The sequence below is a fragment of the Saccoglossus kowalevskii genome, chromosome 13 (genome assembly GCF_978046115.1).
Source record: "Saccoglossus kowalevskii chromosome 13, keSacKowa6.1, whole genome shotgun sequence".
NCBI lineage: Eukaryota > Metazoa > Hemichordata > Enteropneusta > Harrimaniidae > Saccoglossus > Saccoglossus kowalevskii.
This window is the reverse complement of record NC_140653.1, coordinates 13,715,380-13,728,203: the sequence shown is the minus strand read 5'-3', so window position 1 is coordinate 13,728,203 and position 12,824 is coordinate 13,715,380. Positions and strand designations below refer to the sequence as shown.

The window sequence follows — 12,824 nt, the reverse complement described above, 5'->3', positions numbered from 1 at the left end:
ATACTTGTAAAGGTACAGCCAGTATTATAAGCCATACGGTACTAATATCCCTGGCAAAGATTGAAACGTTATTTGGAATGTCAGGGGCTTGAGTTTCCATAGTAACATACGATGATTAAGTGCCAATGTTTCACACCCATTAATGGGTTGTAACGAACATTTAACCAAATTGACTGACCACATAATTGTACGAGTTTGACTTAAAACCTCTAATATGCTCTGAAGAAGAAGAAAAGAGCATAACTAAATTAACATAACATGAATGGCAACTCTAATGTAAAATAAGAAAATATTTGGTAACGCAGATTGAGAAACAAAATATCGAGTTCTCCTGCATGGACTGTGTGTAGCCATTCCACACATTCATAGACGAAATAAATACAACAGTGGAACGCTGCCATAAAGGTTTTAGATGTCCCGAGAACTCCGCTAAACTGATCAAACAGTCTATTAACACATAAATTGGATTCTATTTAATTATTTTAGCTGACAACACGATTGCAAGAACTTTCCGCCCATGCATATGCACTGGTGCCATGTATGTTGTAATAGTTTAATCTGATAATCGATTAATGCAAGGTACAGTTGATTAAGACAAAATACTGTTATCTACAACATTCCTAGAAAGCGACACTCAATCTTTGTATTCCAGCTTGTTTTATGATTACATATATCGCATATGAACGTAAATTAGGACGCGTTACTAACAATTGCATATCAATGTGTATACGGCTCATATACGGTTGCCGACTCTTTACAATATCACACAATCTGCACCTGTCTTTCGAATTTGAAAAAAACCTTCATACAGCGATTCATGTTAATGATACACAGATCAACCGTACGCGCTGGTTGAAATGATTTTTATACAATTAAATGGAATTTGTGGGTATTCCCGAATTTCCCGAATATTTAGAAAACTAGTAATTCACCGCATTTCTAATTTCTAATTTTAGTTTAAACGCTGTTCCATTCAACTGCTAATAATCGTTATACTACCGCGAAAGGCGAATAATTTAGGTATGTGTGTACACGAATTCTTGTCTTGTTCGAATTTTTCGCTCACGTTTCCGCTATGACGATGCAAATACACATCACATTTTATACTAAAAGTATTGCATGTCGGATAGTCTCCGATGACAAGAAAATTACGCACAACCGACGACGATTGAAACAAGATGAAGATCTGCAAGTGTTGACAAATTACTAATTCAAATTTTTCATTAAAAATGACAGTACAACGGCTCATTGTGTAGTGGGAGTTTAGAGTGGAGACATCAGCTACATCCGCTTAAATCGCAGTATTCATTCATGGCATTTTTAATTGAAACAACGCAGCGATATTCACATAACACATGGTCCACATAGATAATAAGTCACAAGGTTGCAACGGAAATGTCACCTCCATACAAGAATTAAGTACATTAGGAAATGCGCCAATTATACATATATGTATTGAACACGTTACAAAGACTCCATTAAATAAAATACAGTGTTGGAAAGAAGAAATCAGAGATTTAACGCCCACATTAAACGGCGCGTAGAACAAATATACATATATGTAACATACAGTGTATAAACAATCCGGACTTCATGGCAAGACAGGAAGACGTAGTAAATATCAATCTGGCAACGTACGACATCTACGATCGATGAATTCCAGAGGCAGAAGTGAGAGAAACGACATTACAGGCGTACCATCATTTGCACGGTGAATCTACGCTAGCCTCATATAGCGTGAATACCCAATTTAGAAGTCGTTCAAACGGTAATAATGGCGAAAAAAATGCGTATTATAGCTCAATTTCTCATCGCTCATGTATACACATGTGCACAGCAACTTGAATCCTACTACCTACATACATTATTTGCAGTGTATCTTACAGAATAATTATTTTGAAATGAAGAAATCGTAAATATTGAGCTCTCGGTGAACCAAGCAATTGCATTCAGCTGATATCTCTTGAACTATAACATACAAACTGCAGTATTCACCGTGTGCAATTCTATATCATTGTCGAAACCTGACAAAGATGGGCTCAGCACGCCGTCTCTGGTTATTGTATTATTTTATAACATGTAAGCTGAATGTGAACTTGATAAGGCGACCCAATTTTAGACCAGTGCGCTCTCCGCGACATAATATTGACAACACGTAGTAATTTAGAGACATGTTCAAATGTGTCATTTTATTAGATTAGCAGAGGTGATAATAAGTGACATAACATTTGCCAAAACCGTATCTACACCGCTTATACGGAGGTATTTGATTTGCTGACCCGGTTGCTAGGCGACAGGTTTTTCTGTTAATTTTCCCTACTACATCGCAATGTATATTTAATATATCTATCTATCTACCTATCTACCTATCTACACACACTGTGAGTGGATGTGCAATTACTATTATAATAAGTAAACCTCGCCTGTAACGTACGTATACATATAATAAATACATGCAGTAAAAGAGAAAATACTAATTAAGGAAGCAATGACCAATATCACCTAATTGCAGAGCATTGTCAGAATAGCGATTTCTAAATACATCGAATGGAAATAAGTCAAATGACGAAGATTTAAAACGCACAACGCTCTTTAGTTCCCGTAATCTATACTTATAAATGAAATATTAAAGGTCGTTTGAGTTTCCAATTGTCCTCTCGCATTTATCGTGAGTATAAAGTGTGGCGTTTCGTTTGTTGTCGGTGATTTTGTAACTCGGCTTTGAGCTGAAAAGTGTTCGCGTTAGGTCCTGACGAAAGTTCTTGCGTGAAAACGTGTACACGACAGGGTTCAGGCTACTGTTGGCGTAACTCATACACAGACTGGTGTAGTAGGCGATGGCCAGCGAGCGGGATGGCCTTTTTTCATTGAGCGTAAGCATAACCAGCTGCACAGTCCAAAAAGGTAACCAACATACAATGAATAATGCTACAGCTAACAATACCATCACCCCGACTCTACCTAACTTAGATTTTCGTCTTTTCTTTTGTCCCATTGAGCCCTTGGCAAGAGACGTCATAATGCCTATGTAACACGCCGAAATAATAATTAGTGGTAAGAGAAAACTGACTACAAAGCTGTAGAGAATAAACAGGTTTTCCATTATATTGCCATCCGGCCAGGACACGTCGCACAGTACTCTGCCATTGTCTTCGATTGTCTTAGAGTATATCCACAGAGGAATTGTCACGACTGTTGATAGAAGCCATAATATTAAACATATAGCTCGTGCTGTGTTGAGTGTACGGTGTCGCATTGACCAAACTGCATGCACGATGGCCAAATAGCGATCTACGCTCATGGCGGTAAGCGTGAAAATGCCGGTGTACATATTCATTCCGTCGATAGCAAATATGATTTTACACATCAATTCCCCGAATATCCATTGTTGAGCAGCGTACTGGTACGTCAGGAATGGGATACCAAACATAAACAAGAGATCAGCTGATGCCAGGTTCAAAATGTATACATTAGGTACTTTTTTTGTATTGGAAAATCGGAGAAATACAATGAGAGCCAAACCGTTGCCGATGAGTCCCGACACGCACACGACTCCGAAGAAAGCGGGCAGCACAACGCTCGTTACCCAGATTGGGAGTAAAGCTGGAGGACTACTGATGTTGGCCGTCGTATTAGACACGATTTGGTCATCAAAGAATAACAACAATGTTGTATTCAGTGTCATGGTGATGGGTATGTATATGTGATTACAACGACTTAGCAATCGTGGACAAGCGCAGCTACTAACACAGTCTGTTACAGTATGCCGGTGTTTTTTTCTATCCAGTCCACAGATACTTATATACCAATAAAATAATCAACTCCTCCCTCCGCACTGACAGCTAACAGATTAAAGATGGTAATTCGTGTGTATATATACAGACCAAAATAAGCATTCATTTAACATACGTGCTGCAGTGGACGGGCATTAACTGGATCTCCATATCACTATCGCAACGAGTCAGTCGTCCGTGTACGCTGTGACTTCTACCATGCACGGCTCTCTGTTTAGTTCTTCTGTAGTTGACGATTTTCAGCGCTCATACAAGTCGTCTCACTGTGTACTGACAAAACTAATTAGTCCGAGCTACGGGTTTGGCTGTCCGCCTCGAAGCCAGCGCTGTGACTGACTGAACACCGGTGATGCTCAACACATGGCCTATTCACTCAACGTGGCATGATGGGATAGATCGACTCTCTCTGGAAAGTCCATAGTCGGCGTACTAAAAACACAGCACTACAGCACTCGTTTAGCCTGCAAGATTCAAGGCAAATAACGTTGTTCATTTGTCACCTTTCATTGCAAGGCGCATTCCATTAATTTAATATTCAATCAACTCGGAAGATGCTCAGATGCGTGGGCTCAAAATTTGCTTTGAACATTTCGTGTGCACAGTTACTTCCAGACTCCGATATGACGTTATTTATATGGATGTTACTACAAGTAGCACCGTTTCCAACTTTGACGCGGAATAAATGAATTGATATCTGACTAACCGTCGTTCTGTTTTATTATATCCAATATTTTAAATCTACGTTAGAACGTTGTACTGGTGAATAAAGCAATTTGAATTGTTCGCGGAATTGCAGATGTGTATTCAGAAAGCATTCCTCCATATATATTAGGTGAAACGATTACGATCTGCATTACGCAAATAGCCTGAAGACATGAAATTGAAGTCGTCTTCGTATTATATCTGCTGTTGAGTAGGATTAATGAGACAATTTAATACACTGGTGGGCGCAATCGCATAATGCATGAGAAAATTCGAAATAAATTACACAATTGTGATTTTGAGAGAATTCCCCTTTAATTTGCAATACAATATACTAGAAAGATAATCAGTGGGATGTACATTTACACAAAATGTAGTGAATTTGAATTACTAACTATCGGAATTTAAAATAAAATTGATTATTGAGTATTGATTGATTTTAAAGTAATGAAAATATGGGTTTTTAGTATCAAAACTGGGTTGAGATAATTTTTGCAGGTTTATCAGTCGTTAGTACCATCTGGCGCTTTTCATAATGTTTTGTTCTTTTTACGTATGCTTTGAAAATTTATCATATTGTCTAATCTACTGACGGAATCCAGGCTATGCTTCCCCTAACTCCACGTGCCATGCCATAGATTTACACTATACGCGGCATACTGAAAAAAATAAAAATAATATAATACTATCGTGAACAAAATAACTTTAATTCTGTTAACGTACTTAAACATGATTAATCTTTGCTCGTTGGGAAACAGTGAATATCTAAGAGTACAGCATAGCCATAATGTACTTATTCACACATTACACATACGGTGCGAGTCAAGAAATTGGGTCTAACGAGAGAAAGTGCTCTAACTAGCAATAAAATAGCAATGACGCCTGGAACTTTGACACGTCTGTGCGTTAATTCTTTCACAATTCGGAAATTGGGAAATTCATATTTACGACTATCTTGCCAAATGGGCGACAGTCTGACTGTGAATTCGGTAAAACATGGATGTACGTTTATTTGATTATTTCGAGGACTTTTATAGAGCTAAATGCGTCTATGATACGTCATGGGAAGTTACAGACACATCTACATAGCTGCCCTTCTCTTCACTGTTAGTATATATTATCGCGGGCGCCGGTAGCGACAGCGTTGTGGTTTATACATAATGACGTGAGTTATTTTCAAGGACATATGCAATACACAAACACGCTGCCGTCTGGTAACGATGTGTGCAAACGTAAACAAATATCTAGGCGCTGAACTACAATAATATATCTATAACTGTGTCTTCGAATAGTTCCCGACATCGAAATGCAAGTCAATCTAAATGATGAGGGTCGGTGCCTGCCATGTGGTCACCCAGAACAATTAAAAAAGAAAAAGACAACAAACTGTAAAAACTACAAATAATAAAATACCCAAAACACATAACATATAAATAAAAATGAAATAGAACATGTACATTAAACATGTAAAAACATTTAAAAAACACATAAAAAAATATAGAATAGAATACAAATAAAAAAGAATAACAATTAAATTAGAGCTTGAACATATAACTAGGAGGCCAAGATTGCATAAATTAGCCTGTCTTGCAATGACATTATATATTATATTATATTATATTATATTATATTATATTATATTATATTATATTATATTATATTATATTATATTATATTATATATGTGTTGTGCATGGGTGAGTGGCATTATAGGAACATTTATTTTATATATCCGTATGAAGTTATATATTGACAGATTGACGAGGAAATCATTTAAATGATCATTGTCTGTTTGTAGACATATTCACCGACTTCACGATGTTGCCTGTCATGCCTGTTACGAAACACTCGAAACAGTCACGTAATCGACAGTGTTAAAACTACGCTACATTTACCTCCTAATTGACAGTGTGATGTGAGGTTGATTCTAATGGGAGTACTTAGAAAAGGATAGTGCATTAAATAGGTATACTCCGTATGGAGTATAGTATCTTATTGTAAACTAGAACATATCAGCCAATACTGCCAGGGAAACTAAAAAATGTCGAGTAACTCAATTTTGTGAACATTTATACGATTTATACATACTAATTGTCAATTCATATATGCAACTAAATATAATACTTTCTGCTAAAATTCTATTTTTTTATATATAAACTATTGATGACATTTCTGTACATTTGTTGCGTACCTGAGTTGTAAAAGGCCCCATGCAGATTTAAAAATGAATGCGAATTGTGTATGTATGGTACGGGCAAAACATTGATGGGCTAACTTGCTTCCGAACAGACTTGTCAATTTCCGTCCTTATTTTTCATCCATCGGCTTTCTTCAAGCATACTATATCCCGAATCAAAATCAATAAGCTAAATACACAGAAGAAGAAAAATAGTTCAGTTTTTTTTTTCGGATTTGTGTGGAAATTGATGAGAATGATTTCATATATAAGTTGTATAAGATGCGTTCATTGAATATGTAGCGTTGTAGTAAAACATAGCAAAGAACGGGAGTATATACTATATATTTACATTTATTAATAAAAAGCTGTTTCTTCAAATTACAGTTGTTTTATATGTACGACTCAAACATATTTGCTTTATTTGTCTGAGCAGTTTCATTTCCTAAAAACGTAATTTTTTCAGCGATTATCAACGAGATAAATCGTCATTTTTCCGGAGCAGAATTATTGACATCTTTTATGTTCAGAGCGCAAACAAATGTCATATAGTACCTCGAGCTTTATCTTTCGTTATCTCCGTTTTAGTCGCGAATGACCTCTTTATCAGCTGCTCAACTCTATCAACAAAAAATAACATGAAATTGGTACATATAGTGCACGGGTAAACAGATAAGTGAAACGAGATCACTAGCCAAGTTCATATAGGGAGGTTTGCGTTGTTTGCTGTAGGTTACCGAGGCCTATTTGATGATGAGATATTGAAATAACCCTTTCTATATGATTTCTATCACATGATAAATATAACAGGTTTTTAAAAGAACTGAATATGTCATTGAACGCTCTTATTGGACCCCATACTCGTCTCAAACTAAAGTTCACGCTAAATGGGATTGCGCTGAATGATACTGTACTGTGTTTACAAATATATTAAGCTAGCATCATAATACACTTGGTTTTTTCAACAGAATGATACGAAAATATAACGAGTATTATTGATCCCAAGATAGTTCTCATCGACGAGCGAATTATATTTGATGTTGCGATGGAACTTCTCATTTTTCTGGTCATTGTACGGAAGATATAACTGTGGGTCATAATATTAGGGTAAAACAATACGATGTTCGATAATATCAAATATTATTTGTGTATAATAAGAGTCTATTCTGTCCTTGATATGAAATAATAAAATGTTTCACTTATTTATTACACTACGTATATGCCTTTATATACACAAAAAATGAAGTTGTCATGGAGGTGTAAGGTAGTTCAAAACTGACACAAACGCACGTGAAATAACCGTTCATACATCTCTGTCAATTGGCTCGTATTGCTATACAGTCACCATGGCAACTGCTGTTTTACGTCACCAATTTACCATTATTTGCATTGGTGATGCTGTATTATTTTATAAGTTATAATAACGTAATATAAACAATACACTGTTCTCGTGATGACGTCATAAATAAGACGGTTTGTTTTATTGGTTACTTACACCATACAGACACATAATCCGCCGTTCGATGTGAATCTGTTTGAGACACACAGTGGTAAACTACTTTCCCACACTCTGGGAAATTAGTGGTAAATTCCTCATCATATATGTAAGTAAACCAATGTGCGATTTTGCTACCAAGCTCACATGTCTCCGTGTTTTGTTTTAATTCATTCGTCCACGCTGCTGTGGGAAATCAAGAAAAAATATTTGGAATTAGTATATATCTCATACATTCCTGACGAAAACAAGATTAATGCTTTCTTCTTTATCGCTACATGTATACAGAGCCATAAGATCTTCATTTACAACAACAGTTATAATGTTATCAATTTGAGTTTCATTCATTTCTGGAAATTCACGAGGACCTGCTTGACACACAGAACATGGAAATGTAACAATATGTATAAATATAACTAATGCCCGGTAATACTATCTGTTTTGATACCACCTGTATCAATTCTCAGTCATCCTACTCCAGTTTCACCCAAAGTAGACCGGACTGCCCGGCCACGCAACGTTAATTACCTGAGTGTATATTTACATAACATAAAATACATTCCAAATATAGATTTAAAATGAACGACGTCGTGTCGACGTGGTGCTGTTTTAGTGTATTTTATCGACGGCATGCTGCGAAAACAATTACGACTAGTCTGGCTAAGCTATTGTGTTACGTCACTTTATATTTGATGCTATTCAAAAGTTATTCCAGCTTGGATTCCTCTGAATGGCCTAAAACCCCACCGCAAATAAACACTCTACTTTTAAATACCACCATAGCAACGTCAACTTTTTATCAAGTTTACTGGCAGCGAATTCAATTTCATTGTTCAGTCATATATAATCCCGAGGTTTGTGAACCATGAGGAATCTATATCATATGGTATATATTACGTACAGTAAACAGAACAGTCCATTTAGCTCATTTCTGTCGCAGCATGAGAGGTCACTTACAAAGCTGCCCACATAACATAACACGTAAATCATATTGTAACATATAAGTGTTGCTACTCCGTTATGACCCACACGATAAATATATATATTGCTACCGTATTATGAGTGCCCAGTCTATTATTCTCGTTGAACCTAATTTTAAAACGCCAACTGGGCGACGACATACTTTAGGCTGGCAAACTGTACGTTCCTGTAAAAAATGCACAACTATATATAACGCATACGACGCCATATTTATTTCAATACTGAATTAAATACCTAGTATGCCGATTTATTTTGAATAGAGCCTAATTTTTCTAAATCTTAACAGTACAAAAGGTAAAACACGTAAAGCTGAACAGATAATTATTATAATTTAAATGCATATTGAGCTATTGCACATCGTTTTTGTGATTCTGTGACACATATCGGTAGTTCGAAGTGAATATCGCGTTGCTATGAAAAACACATTACCTACAAAATCATGTTACTTGTATCACTTCGGGGAGACTACTGACCACTGTGTCCCTATGCTATTTTTAGACCCGGTGAAAAAATTAAATTACATTCACTGAAAGAAAAAAAATTACTTGAATAAAACATAAGGCTTCGTACTGTGTAACACGAAGACATCCTGGCGCGTTAAAAGACAAATTTCTATACTAATTTTGAAATACAAGGATAACAAGACTCTCGAACCTCATGTCAGGGCAGTCAAAGTGCGCAGCTGCAAGAATAATATTCTTTCCGCTGTGATAATCATAAACTGACACTTGTCCAACTCATATTGTAGAAACCATCTATGTTAATGAATGCCACCTAACGAAAACATTTCAACTGGATCATATGCCCACGGGTAAAAATTAAATACGGCCATTGTATCTTTTGTTCATTGCGTGACGGCTTATGTCTTACGTCGTGTACGGACGTTGAAAACAAGTATTGGAGTACAGCGTGAAATTTACTAATTCATAGTTCCCATTGTAACCAGTGTGGAATATATGAATATAAAACTGGAAATCATTAATTTCAAATAAATTAATTTAAATTTAATTTATTGAGAAATATGTAAATTTGTTACATTACTTTTCGAACTTCCTCTCTGCACGTGTAGGTATATTGGGTAAGCTTATTAACTGGTAAAATGTGTATGCTTTTCGTTGTTTGACATCTGGCTAATAAAATATCTTACTCATTTTTCCAATATTTTTACGAATAGTTTTTTTCTATTGTATTTTCAGGTCCTGTGTTAAAATTGAAGAGCGAAGCCAGATATTAGTTTGAACTTTTACAAAAAGAATTCACGGGATGTATACGATATGAAATTCATATAATTAAATCTGAAACTATGGTATAAGCACAAAGCAATCAGCAATCCCCAGTTGATCTCAAGCCACGTGTAAGCCTAAACAAATATACATTCAAGAAAAACATTATAATACTATAGCTATATTACCAGAATGCCGAAAAAGTATTAACGGTGTAAGTATGGGACTTGAGCATAATTCATTTACCGATGCGTTTGTTATTCGCTTTGTTATTGTTAGTGGTGCTCGTCGAACTGCGCGGATTTAGGTCCACACAGTGATTGCCAGAAGCGATATATATTGTGTCAGTGTATAGATATATCTATATTATAGGTGTTATCAAAATAGATGAATAATGTGATTGCGGTGCCATCCGAATAATAGTATCACTGGATCTCTATATTCACCGCACACTTATATATACGTAAATTCAGTATCAGTATTTGCATGCCACGGATAATATTTGCTTTAAAATTTATTATATTTATTTTAAAATGATCTATATCAGATTTAATATTGACAATCTTTTCCTATTTCTATTTGGAACAAATCAGAGTTTTTTTTAAAAATAATGCTGCTAATATCTAATCTGTCGTTTTTTAGAGTCTAATCTGAATATTTTGCATAACGGTAATGTGCAGTATTCTGAACAATCTCATCATGTTCAAAAGTAACGGATGACAACAAATTATTATTTTCTGTCGACGTTCTGCAAACCAATACATCTAATTTTGTAGTGTTGTGCGACAGAGGGAACAGCTGCTCAACTCAGCTGGAGTACAGAGTAAAACAAGAATAATATGGAAAGGTAGTACACTCAAAAAACGTCCTCCAGCAATATATAACTGTAGACATTTCCTCATTAGTATGACAGAAAAAAGGCTCATTGAAACAGAAAGAAGAAAATGTCATGGGTTAAGGGCTACGGAAATCCAAAGCAGACATTTTACTTTGTTGTTGAATAGCAAAGGCATAACTCCTGCTGTTGAAAGCACATTCAAACGAAGGAATATTCCTCCTGGCTGTTATATGATGTATTTTGCCTGTGTTAAATATATGTGGTACACTACTTCAAATATGAATGCAAAATTGAGTATTATAATCTAGGCTAAAATATATTGTCGCTTATGACAAAACTAATAAACACAAAACGTGCCACAACACAATAATATTGTTTTTAAAACCGGGATGCGGGGTTTGGTGTATTAAACAAATACAGGGATACCCATTACTGCTTACGTGGAACCAGCGAAACTGAGTCAGTGCATTTTTATAATTACTGTGATGCCGCCGCCAAATGTGACGTGTGTGTTTCTGTTAGCATCAGTCATGCGCTTTGTCGACGACATTTCAAGTAATGAATAATATCCAGCCATTAAAGTGATTTGTGTTGACCCGTTTGACCATTTTAGACGTGTTAAGAGAAAATTGAAATCCCACACAAATCCAACTCATATAATGCGCGCACACCGCTGTGGCACAGTTGAGTGAGCAGACGAATGAGTTTTACACAACTAGAAAAGAGCACAGTGTAGCTGTTTGTTATGCATATCAAATTTGGGCATTGTCAAGTATGAACACATTACATTTCATGAAAAGCATTGGTAAATATTGTTTGTAGAAATAATCTTGCGGGGATTTGCAACGATCAACAGGGCTTAGGACACCACACAATGGATGGAAACAATGTTTGAATCACCCACAACACGAGTAACATATGTTCAATTGATGTTGGAATACCGTGTCCTCACATGCATTACTGTACTTCAAATAAACGTTTCGTAAATACATAGGCACCCAAATGTTACCGTAAATTTCATTTATTCCACACTCTAACATTTAAATAATAGTTGCACGTGTACAGTATAAACATGACCATCAATATTCGTACCCTTCCATTTCTCACTTGATCCGACCAACGGTAGTCGCTGTTCATCATATTAACATCATCACTCATATCAATCTAATTTCACTGTGCAAATATTCGAAGAAATTAAGTTCCATAGAATTTACCACGCTAGTTTAGGCTAGGGCACTAAGCTTATGACAAATAACAACCAAAACGTTTATTCGAAATGCCAGCTATGTTTCGTGATAATTCAGTGTACCGAAAATCATGCAACGGGTCGGAGTTTTAGCGAGTTTTCATAATTTTCAATGTCGTTTTTAGATTACTTCTTGTTTTTTTCAACCCTCGAAAAAATAAGGTTGCGAAAGTTTGCGAAACATGGGGTTTGGTATGCTGTTTGTTGTCGAGATATCCCGACTTATTCCGTGTTTCCCTTCGATCGCCAGAAGTGGCAATGTGTTTTTTTCCCCCGTTGAATGTCGCTCATTTATCAGTGTTTTTGTCTTGCGCCATTGTTTTTTTATGCTGTAACCGAAACAACTCGATCACGTGATCTCCCGAAGTCG

General features: G+C 36.0%; 1 protein-coding gene across 1 annotated transcript; it reads right to left on the bottom strand.

The window, feature by feature from the left end:
- Window positions 1-2,162: 2,162 nt before the first annotated feature.
- On the bottom strand, window positions 2,163-4,158 carry LOC100367714 (somatostatin receptor type 3-like). The gene has a single exon (XM_002732750.3). It carries the CDS (start codon window positions 3,683-3,685, stop codon window positions 2,627-2,629), a length of 1,059 nt encoding a protein of 352 aa, XP_002732796.1. The 5' UTR covers window positions 3,686-4,158; the 3' UTR covers window positions 2,163-2,626.
- Between the last annotated feature and the right edge of the window lie 8,666 nt (window positions 4,159-12,824).